The 13,679-nt window shown below is 37.2% G+C and overlaps 1 protein-coding gene across 4 annotated transcripts in view; it reads left to right on the top strand.

The window, feature by feature from the left end:
* Atg16 (Autophagy-related 16) overlaps positions 1-13,679 on the top strand; it is a 397,081-nt gene that overhangs the window by 114,109 nt on the left and 269,293 nt on the right. For 2 of the 4 annotated variants that reach the window (XM_083033334.1, XM_083033335.1), the window contains one exon: positions 7,615-7,709. The exons of the other annotated variants lie outside the window; for them this stretch is intronic. In XM_083033334.1, coding sequence (XP_082889460.1) covers positions 7,615-7,709 — 95 coding nt within the window. The remainder of the gene's footprint in view (positions 1-7,614; positions 7,710-13,679) is intronic. 4 annotated transcript variants of the gene reach the window in all.

Here is a 13,679-nt window from a genome sequence, read left to right as displayed (position 1 = left end):
ATTGTCTTAAACGAGCTGTCGGCTACAGCTCCACGACGTCATATTCTTCCGTGAAAAATCTTTAAGTGCAGCTCCGGTCCGCGGTTGAGTCCACTGCAAATGCAATGAGCCGGTTAATACGGTGTTTGTTAAGGTGGTTGTACGATCGCTGGACACTCCGACATGTTTACCGTACCTTGCCGTGTTTTACGACCCGCTTCCAAATAACAGCGTGGAAATAGCTGTGGAGTAGAATCTTTGAACCTTGGAATAGCTGCTTTGTGAATAGAAGAGTCGTCTGCTGGAACAGGTAGTTGCTCTTCCTGTCATTTGCAGATCTATAATTATATAATATCTTTCTCTTCGTGTTCGCAAATATAACATAAACTCGCCAATTTCATTAGTAACACAGACATTACTCCGAGAAAATGCGCCGTCGTACAATGCAATCGTCGTACAAACGCACGTTGTATAACATCTCAAACACAGTTTATCCCGTTGAAGAATAATCTCGGCGGATGCATTCTGAAAAATCAGATAAAATATCGGAACGAGAGAGAGACATCCGTTTAAGATATCTGTTCGGGATCTGGTTATCTGGTGCAACCGCAACGGTGTTGTCAGTTCCGATGCAAGCGGTGTCGTGACACGGTCTCTCTCTTTTTCTCTCTCTCTCTCTCTCTTTCTCGCGAGAAGGTAACGATTTCTACGTTCAGTTGAAAGTATGACAGATGCTCCGCGCGGTGTGAAGAGGCATCTTACACGAGCGGAAGAGTCGCGCGTATAGATACGCCATCGTCGACGTGTCCTATTGGAACATGAACCTATAAACCTCGGCGGGAGATAATATCGGGTGCCTTGGACTTTTTTCTCACTCGCGTTTTCTTCCCGAGACCCCCATCCGTGCCCCTGCCTCACCGTCTTCTTCGAGTACCTAATATATATCAGCGGGGGTTCTTGAGAGTGCGGTGGATTTCCGTCGAGCTAAAAGCGAATAAGGGTCACGAGAGCTCTACGCCGATACGATTCCGTGAACGATTCCTAGCTCCTAGCGATCGACGTTCGTAAAAATCTCCGTCATCGTCAACGACCTACATTTGTATGCGCAAGAAATCCTTGGACAGGCCGCAGGGCTGCTGGCGGGAAAGTAGAAATTGGATGCCGTCAGGACAGTAAAAATATTTGTACTCTCCCCGAAATTGATTTCTATACGGTTCAAACACGTTACCGCAATGTGGCATCGGAAATTTAAATCTGCCGTGCGAGATTTAAGATTGCGCGCCAGAGTTTTCGACGGCTATGTTGTTTCACGATCGATCACCGCGTGCAAATACGGTCGAATTCATTGAAAATATTAAATTGAACGATTTGATTATTAATAATGTCGAATTTCTACTCTCTCGTATCTCGCAAATTTCTTACGCGCAAAAACATTCCTCTTCTTTTTTTTTTTTTTTTCTTCGAGAGATCATCGTGTTAAGAAGACGGAGGGTGCGCTGCTTAAATGCTGAAACCTGTACCGGACGAATCTGGTGCTGCAGTACCGCTGGTTGAAGCGTTATTAACTTTCGCCGAATGCCGGAAATTCTCTCTCATCCCCCGAAAAGATTTAAGCGCGCGCCCCGGTTTACGCTCGTTAAACGTAATATGCTATACTATGCATCGCATCTTGCGCGATCTCTCCATATCTTTATCTTTAGAAATTTCTTTATTTAAAAATCCCCGATATATGTGCGAGTAGGGTTCGCGTCCAGCAGTATATTTAGACATTATTTCAACAACTCTGGAGCGTATAATAGCATGCAAATGTGCGTGCATATATTTTTCCTCTGATTAAACAATAACTACGCATTATTAAAAATTCGGAACAAAGTGGCCATTTTCCACTCTGATATTTTCAAGTAATTTCTGTCATATCAATTGAAAAATATCTGCAGTGCACAATATATGTATATTCTTGAAATTATCGCGTCGTGTAATAACTCAAAATCGTTATCCCAACCAAGTGCAGTTTCTACATAATTTGCGCGGCGTCGCTATCAGTTTATGTGCGCGAATTTCATCTCCATAAGTCATGATACATCATGACGGCACGAACCGTGACATATCCTCACCGTATACATTGCCTCGATATCGTTTCTCTTGAATATTTAAGGACTTTTCTATCTGCTGAAGCCGCTGCGCCTCGCACCGGAGACGCAATAAATCGATATCATCTCAACGCCTGCCCCATTCTCGGATTTATTCCTCATACGTGTCGCACGCGCGACTGTTGAAATCCGTTTTCCCTCTCTTTGAGAGAGAGAGAGAGAGAATCTCGAGGGTGCTGGACGCGCGTCCGGGACACGAATCAAGCTCGCATATGCATGTGCGGGCTGCAGTTGCTTTTCCAGCGGTCTCTTCTGCATCGCGGCCGACGCTCCCCTTGTTTTTTTCACGCATGTTACACACGTTGCACAAATTGACTCGTGTGTCTCATACCGAAGCCACCACAGCCGCACTCGAGCTGGCTAGCGTGAAATATCGGCCACGTGTGCAGTTACGAGTGCGCACGCTGCCCATTACTTGCGGCTCGCAACTACGAATTAATTAGCGACATTAATACGCAGATATATGCCGGCGTCGAGTAAACCAATGGGGAGGTCTATAACTAGAAGATCATCAAAGTTTTGTAATTAGGTCCAACTTTAACGCGCATGACGAGCAAGATAATCGCTTTAAAGACGATCGTTCTTTTAAGAAGCCCGATGTAAAACGATCGTTAAATGCACATGAAGGAACGATATGCTGACGTAATCTTGGTTGGTAGTAATTTTGTGGAATTTAAGTATCAATTTTCTGCAATTTATCCGTTACACGATTTTCCTGCAACCGTATGTACACTGTACACATCTACAAGATCTTTGCGAATGTGTGATATACAATACGATGATTTATTAACAAGCTGGTAGTGTCAGATTGATTAGGAATAGGATCCTATTGAATAGGATCGAGTTTTAGTTCATTCAGAATCCATCAGGAATAGAATAAGCATTGTATGAAATATATTATTATGCTATTAAGCTCGATTCGGAAATTATTGCATTATGTAGAATAACATCTGTGTTTGATCAAAAGAACTTATCGGAATACAAATCTCATTTAATAATCAGGTATTTTCAATCCGGCATGGATATTAGACATTTAAGCATGAACGTGACAATTTGTACATACATTACATTACTAATAACAAACATGCCATATGTATTGCATATACGCATCGCATGCGGATATAAATGAAATCATATAACGTTACTGCTGTGTATAGTAAACTTCATCTGCAATTTATCTCACGAAATGTAGGCACACTCGTCCACACACGTGTCCACCATAAAAATTAATAAATGCAAAACACATACAAATTATAAGCACTTGACTGTGCATTCAAATCATACGCTCCCGTAACTTTTTTCGACGTAAGCACAGTATGTTGTCTATGAAGTTTTGCCGTATTTTCATTGTGCCGTCATTGCTCCAGTTTCTTTTCCTCTTGCGTTCGTCCGGCGCAAATTGCAGCGGACTAAAATTTTAATATTCTTACGTGCTTTGCGTTCTCAGTGATGTAGAATAAAAAATATGGAGATGTCTCGAGATTAAAAGAATCTCTTGAAATTTTTATAAGTTACTTTCGCAAAAAAACGCATGCTACCTTTTTTGTAATTACCTTAAATCAGAGAAATATAAATTAATTGTAGCTTCTACAAGAAGCGCTAAAAGTACTTTATATTTCTGTGATTTAAGATTTCTTCATTTTTTTTTAAATTTAATTCTATATGCTTGTTAGTTAGAAAAAGCTCACATATATGTATTACATACAACTAACATTACATTTTTAGTCAGCTAGAGACTGGATTTTTATATTATTTTATCATCGTATCATTAAAATTGATACAATTCTAAATACATTTTATAATATGATAATACAAGATAACATCGATATAAAATTTATCAGATAATAATTTATATAATTTAAATCATTTTAATAATCATCACATAGAATATAAAATGTTAAAATAATAATAACACACAGATAAATTTATATCTTATTTTAATAACAGATTTAGATGACATTTTTATTTATTACCATAGCAATTGTTGCAAAGAATAGTAAGTATATTGTATATTTGTATAAAATGAGAAATTGTTTCTCTGAGTATATTGCGCATTTTTTAATGAATAACGAAGCAAGATATTCAATTCTAACAATTTTAAATGAATATTTTACTTCTCAGTTAAATATTAGTTTTCTCTTTAAAAACTGCGCTTTGAACCAGTAAGAATGAAATATCTCCTTTTGCCATTAATACGTATCATATTAAATATGAAATTTTTTCGCTGTTGCAAAATACTTTGTAATTGCTGTCTACAAGGTCGTAACATAATTTCTGTAATACATTCATAGGGTATATGTTTATTATCGTGTAACTCTTAACTTACAAACCACGTAATCCGTTATTTCTAGAATCGTAACGTAATTACGTAAACATTCACGTAGTCTGTTTTACTTCGAAAATCTTCTACGTTCTGCAAAATATGACTATGCTCTCGCAGTTATGAGCATGCATGTGGCATTACATGGGGCTTGCAAATGGATGCGTGCGATTCGCGCATTAATGCACAGATGAGCGAACGCTGCATCGGCCTGAGTGGGTGAATGCATACAACCTCGATCTAGTCGCGTGTCACGTGTCTCTCGTTATAGGCTGCTATCTTCTCCATCGTCTTACGTTTATGACACGTCCTCGTTATCCGTTCAGATTTATTCAGATTGCGATATGGCGTGACTTTGTTACATGACCACAAAAATATTACATAGCAAAAGTTTGTATATCCCTCAGGAAACCTTTTTAATATACACATGACACACATTGCCATTATCTTGTCGTGCAAACATAAATATTCAAACAAGATAATATAGCTCATGAACTTCTTATATATGAGGGTAAATCAAAAAGTAAAGGGACAAATTTTTTTTCTCGTACTATTTCTTTTCTTTTTCTTTCTTTTTTCTTTTTTCTTTTCATCTTTTCGGTTTATTAAAAGAAGCACTACGAGGAACAAATTTTTCTTCGGATGAGAAGGTCATTGCAGTGGTGCATAACTGGCTACGCATCCAACCCAAATCTTTCTTCCAGGATGAAATACAGAAGCTTATTAAGTAGTGGATCAAATGTATCGATGTTGGTGGGGATTATGTCGAAAAATGATATGTAAATTTTCCACATAGATTAAAATAAATGTGTTTTTCTTTATTTGTCCCTTTACTTTTTGACTTACTCGTATATTCTCGTTTGTTTATAATTCGAAAATTTTATTCCTGATATTTAATTGTGATATTTAATTCTCAAAAGTTAGTCACTATATGTATATTAAAAATTTCATAGAAATAATTAATCGATAATAATTAACTAAGCTCTGTAATTTATTTAATGATTTTTTTTTATATGATTGCTTAGATATTATATAACTTCTTGAGCTTTTAAAATATAATTATATCATATACACATTAATACAATAAAACAATGCGTTTATTGAAAAGGCAAATGCAAATGATTTATTTAATTAACAATGGTCAATCAGAAACTTGAGAGAAGCACGCACAACACATTTTCGTCCTTCCAAGTGCACGTAGAAAGTACTGAGATTGAAAACATTCCTCTAAATCGAAGGGGGTGAAGTGCTTGCTCCCAACATTTACTTTCCATTGGGAAGTTCGACAATTGGCGACAAAGAGGTCGCTCCGCGTTATTTATTTCACTAAGTGCTCTCGATCGTTCGTTACTTGGCTCTGGCTCTCGTTCACTCACGAAAATTTATAGTCGCAAGCTATGTGTAACTCACGGATCCCACGCACTGGCTGTGGAAGCAATGGGCCTTGCGACCTCGATGGGAAACGCGAAAATTCTCTGCGCGTTCGGAAAAGCACGTAGAAAATATAACGGAGCCGGTAAATTCTCGTGAAAATGTAGTGATACTTTTCACTGCGGTTTTATCAAATTTTATTATCATCTTCTATATATATATATGCAACATTTTATTTTCAATTTGAACTTTTTTACTATTCTTTTATTTTCGAGAAAAAAAACTTATGCATTTTGTGAAACAATTTATTAACTTATTTTATATTAAACGCGTGCTTATAGTCGATGTAAAGTCTTCAACATATCTCAACATAAACTATATAAGCAAATAAGTGGTTTATATCTTTTTATTTACGAAACTTTTTTCTTGAGAAATATACATATACATATATGTATATCGCATTTATGCCGCATATAAGAAAATTCTATTCATAGATAGCTCCTTCGCTCAACAGAATGCCGCAATTCTCCACGATGTCGTGAACCCCCCGAGGTATCCACGCCGACTGTCTTACCTATATAATACGAATCGACCTTTATGGCCGTCTCTAATGATCGGCAATATGAACGGTCTCCGATGGACGATCGTTTTTGTCACGCTCAAGACGAGATTTTCACTTACGTATACGCAAACGAGACTTTGCCACAGCCTCGGGAGTTAAAGAAACCGTGGTGGAAGATACGAGCAGCGATGTATAAAGTTTTTCCAAGTACCCCCCCCCCCCTTTAACAGATTACAAAAGTAAAGTTTCATTGAAAATATTAGCGCTTCATGCATTATATTAAAAAATTTCACGTTATTTAATGAAAAATCTGCTTTTTAAATTATGTGGTGGATTAATAGTACATTTTCTGAACGAATTTTTACGGTTAAATTTTTACGAAAAAAAATGTTGAGACGAGATATATATTATATATTATTGCGAAAATATTTAACACGAATTCTGACAAATTCTCAACTTCGAGATTTCATTCATCGTTTCATTTGCTAAAGAATCTACATCGTCGCACCGGCGCGCAATGTATGCTACTGAATAGGGAGAGTAAGTTCCTGCTGAATGTATAGCACCGATTCTGCTGGACATTTCTAGAATGTAGAATAGCAGAGACATTGTGACATTACCGTGCACTGGTTACAAGAGCGCGGAATTCTGTAATGACTTTACTCATCTGGCTTCCATTCTTGCATTTCCCACAGCGACCAAGTCCTTGCATTATACTTCACAGGAGCATAAATATGGTCAGAATATGTGCGCTATTCGCCGTCTGCAACTAATTGTATAATATTTTTCGCTTGAAGTATACTTTTGCACCTTTTTTTTCATAGCAAGAAGAAACAATATGGAGAGTAGAAATTCTTTCGAAATTGCGAAAAAATGTAGTTCGTTGTTTTTTGTGTGTGTTTACTTATCTCTTTGCAAACTAATCCTTTTCAATCCTAATTTGATGGTATGAAAAATTATAACAAGTTTCTTTACGCGATGTATTTCAAATGCAATACACATATAATGGCAGAATACATTATTTGTATTATTATATATTATTAATTAATGTTCTTTTTTTTTTAAACCATGTAAGTTCTAGCTGCAAAACATTTTTACACTAAAATTAAATACAAAAGTTGCGGCTTTTTTAACCACAAACTTCAGATTGAGCAATTAGCTATTTTTATCATTAATCTCATTGACACGTAAATTGACGTTAACTAAATTTTTCTTTCCTTTTTATGTTTCAGGTAAGATTTCAATCTGTGTGAAGGGTCAAGGAATTGCTAATTTTAAATTGATCAGTTTGCTGGTACGAGTAGTAACAAAGACAGTTAATAAAAGAGTAAGTGTTAAATTTCTATTCGCTTTTAAATCGTGAGAATTCATAGAGCTCGATGAGAGCTGAAAATTGTCGAAAAAAATGGCGAAAGTCCGTACACGGTCCCGTAACGACTCGACAGCGCTTGATACAGCACTGCACCCGTAATGACCGTACTCATCTCATTCCCATTCTCGAACACCCCATAGCGCTTGGATGCATGCGTGTCGGACATGTACCACCTTCGCGCGCGATTCAAGCGCCTCGAGATCGACTCACAGCTACAGTTAAATTGTTTCCGAATGCTTACGACTGCATGCGGTCATCGCCGGCAGTCCGACCGTCATTCAGTCGCCTCACGCATCGCGAATAGATAAATACAGCAAATACGCGCATGTGTCGCATTTGACATTCCCGTTCGTGAAGCGGGATAAGCCCGATGAAGTTTTCCCGACGGTAATAACCCCGCAGCGTCGCGGTAATGAGCAGCGGTTGAGCGATTAGACCTACGGCACCGCGTGTCATTTCACGCGGAGCAATCAGACGCGTAAACCGGTTTTATTTATTAGACAATTTATTATGGTTTGTGCGAAATCGGGCCTACGTACGTTGAGAAAGACGTCTGTTTAACACGAAACATAATCATTTGGGAAATTCTTGGGGGTCAATTGCATCTCGTTTCTGCGCAATCAGCTTTTTTCTCATTTCGAAGAATTTAGTATAATTTTGTCCCTAGAGGGGTTAATAGCATCTGAGAGGAGAGATTTATCCTTGAACTGTCAGTCTCACGATAGTTTATTTCTTCATTTACGGAGGATCTTCGTTTTCCTTGCCTTGTGTTCGCCGATAGTGATTATGTATAATTTTATTGTCCGGTGGGGTGCTTCGTGAATACCCTATGAATAACTTCGTGAGGATAATCGAATGATGAAAAATCGTAGGAGCGTACAAATCAGCGGGACGACATAATCGCGAGATAATATCGCGCCTGATCTCCCTCTCTATGTCCGATTTCGTCTCGGTCCCGCATCATTTCACTGAAATCAGCCGATACCATATATCGCGGATAAAACGATAGATCCCGACACATACCGCGAATAGATATAACAAAAATCGTCCGCGCAGGAGACGCAATCGAGAGAGATATCGCTACCACGTTTGTTTATGCTTTCTTTTAAATATCAGCCGTGTGTCCATATAAACTTGGATGTGACGGAAAAAGGCGTGTTTTTCTCGCGCACTCCGATCCCTCTTGAGAGAAACCCCCAAGGACCTGACATTGAACATTTACGAGGAAAAGGAAAAAGAGGAGGATCAGACTGAGGCTGAGGCGAACCGCGCGCTAGGTCTGGACTCGCGGATTTACTCTCGATCCCTTATCCGTCAATCGTCGAATTACGTCGAGATGAGTTTAGCGAGTCTCCTAGCCAGCGGCCACGTGAGCGTGAAGCTCCGATTTGCTCGGGAGATCCGCGCGCGCTCGCGCACTTTCGCGTTCGTCCGCACGTGATCGGGGCGAGTCTCGTTACTCAGGGCCTTGTTTCGAGATTCGATCGGGCCGAAAGATCGATATCGTCGGCCGCACGTATTTTACGTAACGCATCCCTGTTTATGGCCAACTCTCTCGTCATCGTGCATTATACACGCGCCTCGCCTACCCGCCGCGGCCTGGAAGTGGATCATCGTCCATCGGGAGGATCATTACCTCGTGCGATTTGGTACTTAGCGTTCGCAACCAGCGGATTAAGTCATAACTTGTATGCATGAGAGGAATGCTGCGGTGATTGGATAATAGTCGATCTTGGCCCCGAGGAGAAAACGTTGTTCGCATGGGGCGGCTTATTAAATTTTCTGCTTTCACTCGTCTTATACCTGCCTGAGCAGATACAATGTTCCATTGTTCGACGCGGAGTAAATCTGTCGAATACACTCTGTGTGTTGTTGCTTCTTATATTTTAAATTTCTCTCTTGAGTATTTTGAATAATATTATGGAGAATACGGTACAAATATAATAAGGCTGGTTCGTTCAAAGATAATTAGCATTGTAGCATCAAATGATGGGGGCAATTATCATGTGTGAATAGGAATTTAAACGTAACATACGCGAAATTAAATGAGTGAACAATCACGTAATAATTGTTACCGCATAATAATTATATCTAATTAACAATGAAACCATGACATAATAAATGCAAACATATATAATATATATAATCAATTTCATTCATTAATTAAATTAACGCTTTGAAATAATAATCGCAATAATCGCTAAGTATCCTTTCATCATGTGTCATGATAGTGTATAGTGTAATATATTAAAAAAAAATTTTTTTATGATTAACTAAATTACAAATCGATTAATTATATCTGATAAACGAAATAGCTGAACATCCGTCCAAAATTTCTTCCGTATCGCGCGCAAGCGAGTGCGCAGATATACGATTTCTCTAAAGCGAGAAATTAAATTTAATGCTATCCGTTTTTTTTTTTTTTTTTTTTCGTACAATAATAACTTTTCTTACGAGCAGCCTCGCGGTATTATTTTCTCGGGAGAGTAGCGATGTTCTTCTTTCGATCGTGACTGATCTACCATGCTTCCTCTTCCACATCTCGCCGTCGACACGTGCTCTTCAGACGAGCGCTTCGTTCCTCGTCGGTCTTGGGTCATTGCATCTTTCACGTTGGAACGGTGCCGTAAAACGTTGGAAGAAACGCGAAAAAACGCAAGGCGAATGCGGCGCACGTGCGGATAAGCACGCTCGGAAAATATTTTCGATCGTCCCTGGAGTTTCGGTCTTGATACGAGCTGTCTGCCCGTTTCCTAACTTACACCGCAGTTTAATAATCGGCGAAACGTGCCGGGGCGGGCCTTCATCACGACAACACCGGAGATTAACGCAGCACCATGACATGTTATCGGTCGCGAATGCATTACCCGTTATTGATCGATTAAGGCTCGTTAATATTCATTATATCGGCGCATATCGTTATAAATAGTTCGTCCATCTCGGTTGTTATTCGATGCGTTATCGTAAATAATGTTACTCGTTTCCAATTCGCGCCTGATTAGACAGCAGAAAAATAATCGTCGCAATCGCGTTTCTCGCCTACGTATTATGATTTGATGCATGGAAGTGAAATTTTTGCTATAATGAGCGACGCTGATAGGCGGACCGAAGTGATTAAAGTACCATTTACATTCTAGCCACAGGGTGTTTAAAACGGGACGATAAAGGCTAACGTTTATTACCTGTTACTGAAAAATATAGCAACCGGAAATAAAATCATTTGTATGTTCAACGTTCCGTGCAGTATCGCGCGATATGGTAATAGTTGTGTTGTAGATTTAAACGTTAAGGAAGATCCACCGTTAATTCGGGTCTTGATAGCCAATGAAATGTAAAGACGCAGGGAAATGGCTCGTGAAAAATTCAGGTCGCTGGAAGCTCCTATCTTCGCCGATCCATCCTATCTTCCATCTTCAACGTTGTATAAACTAGTGAAGATAGTTCAAACATTTCAAGTTGCATTATATCTGCAAAAGGAATTTCGTATATAATCTTTAAATTTTTACTTTTTTGCAAATCACTCTTTTTCTTCATAATATATAGTAAAATAATATATAAAACATATTATCGAAATTATCGAAACAAACAAATAATAAATTAAACTCCTGTATAAATTATCGTTGTAACATTACGTCTTAATTTTTACTAATAGAATGTACAATTGACAATTATTTCTCGGAACTGTGATTTGCAGATAAGCATAATTTTTCGTTTCGTAATATTTTTTACTGAAAAATGCATCGACGAAATAATTAGCAATATAAAAAATTATCTGCTTATTTAAAACGTTAATTACGGAATTTGATCATTTAAATTTTTACCATTAATTATATATATGCATATAATGGTTAATTTTACAACTAATCAACTTGCATCTCATTCATTTTGTGCGAGCCAATCCTTTCGACACCCATCTCTGATCATATATCGATGAGACTCTCGGCGTCGCGATACGATGTTGCACATATCAAATTTAGTTTGACGATCGAACAGGGAATTTCAGTCGACAGGTTGTACAGTTACGCTAACCACGTTTCTACTCCCCAAATGGCTTCGGTAGTACACGTATTAACGATTTAACGTCGCGCGTGGAATATTTACTTTCGACCGCAACGTGGGCAGGATCAAAATGTCGTAATGCGTTTGACCATAAAGTTATTGTTCGTCCGCAATATTACGTTTAATTTCCTTTAGCGCGGTTACATCGCAATAAATTGACTACGCGTTTAGTTGTCTCGTCTCATCTGATCATACCTGATTAACAGGCGTTATTTATATCATCTGCTAGAATCTAGAAATAGCACGGCACATCCATTAAAAAGACGATTGAAAATTCTAGAATGGAAATTGAGGATAATTCACTCGATGCCTATTTGATTTAATTTCCCCATCTATAGACGTACAGGAAAAGTCTATGAGATGTGAGACTTTTGTTCCTTAATAAATAAATAAATATTCTACGCAATAAAAGGTTTAATGAGAAATATCTACATTGATTTCTCCCGCGAAATTTCGAACTGTAACAAATTAATAGATTGCGTTTAAAAGCTATGTGAATTTAGCATCCGACTTTTTAAAAATTAATTTTTTAAAACGGAAAATGATAGCATTTCTTTTGTAGTTGTTTGTAGTAACAATAATTTCGTTTGTAGTTTTATCAATTAATAAATAAAAAAAATTTTTGTAATGATTTACACCCGACATTGAGATATTGAGCGGTTCAAAAGTTATAAACAATTGTTTATAACTTTTGAACCGCTCAACTACAAACTAAAGAAAAATCACTACAAACAACTACAAACGATTCTAAAGAAGACTGCGCAAGCGGATATAAAAAATCTTAAAAATTGACAAAGTTAGCTCTTTCGGACGAATAAACAATTGTTTATAACTTTTGAACCGCTCAACTACAAACGAAAGGAAAATCACTACAAACAACTACAAACGATTCTAAAGAAGACTGCGCAAGCGGATTTGCGATATCTCAATGTCGAGTGCGAGTCATTTTTAAAATTCTTTTTATTTATTAATTGATAAAACTACAAACGAAATTATTGTTACTACAAACAACTACAAACAAAATGTACCATTTTTCGTTTTAAAAAATTAATTTTTAAAAAGTCGGGTGCTAGGTTCACATAGCACGTAGATAGTAACATCTTTAAAAATTTGGAAAGAAATTTTAGGCTGCAAACTCTGTCTGATTAATTTCGACTTTTCTACTGATTCTTCTGAACGCTACATTATAATGTCTAATCACTGTATTATTCTTAATTATTAATTTTTTATTTGATTATTTTAACTTTTCCCCATATCTTTTACACACATAAGAAGAGACAGAGAGAAAAATAGTAACAATTTTCTTTATATATTTTACACACACTCTGCTCGTGTCGTTTTTTTAGATTGTTTAAAAATCCTTATTATTATCTCTTTGAACAAAATGCAATATTTGCGAACAAACTATTGCAATATACAGATATCAACGTGTGTTTCTTCTTACCTAGATAGTAACATCTTTAAAAATTTGGAAAAAATTGTAAGCTGCAAACTCTGTCTGATTAATTTCTATTTATTCTACTGATTCTTCTGAACGCTACATTATTATGTCTAATTACTGTATTATTCAGCTATGTGAACCTAGCACCCGACTTTTTAAAAATTAATTTTTTAAAACGGAAAATGATAGCATTTCTTTTGTAGTTGTTTGTAGTAACAATAATTTCGTTTGTAGTTTTATCAATTAATAAATAAAAAAAATTTTTTTTATGATTTGCACCCGACATTGAGATATCGCAAATACGCTTGCGCAATCTTCTTCAGAATCGTTTGTAGCTGTTTGTAGTGATTTTCCTTTGGTTTGTAGTTGAGCGGTTCAAAAGTTATAAACAATTGTTTATAACTTTTGAACCGCTCAACTACAAA

This window comes from Prenolepis imparis, unplaced genomic scaffold (assembly GCF_030444845.1).
Source record: "Prenolepis imparis isolate NDT839.2.m4 unplaced genomic scaffold, iyPreImpa1.0 SCAF_3, whole genome shotgun sequence".
In the NCBI taxonomy this organism is placed as follows: domain Eukaryota; kingdom Metazoa; phylum Arthropoda; class Insecta; order Hymenoptera; family Formicidae; genus Prenolepis; species Prenolepis imparis.
This window is presented reverse-complemented; position numbering and strand designations above follow the sequence as displayed.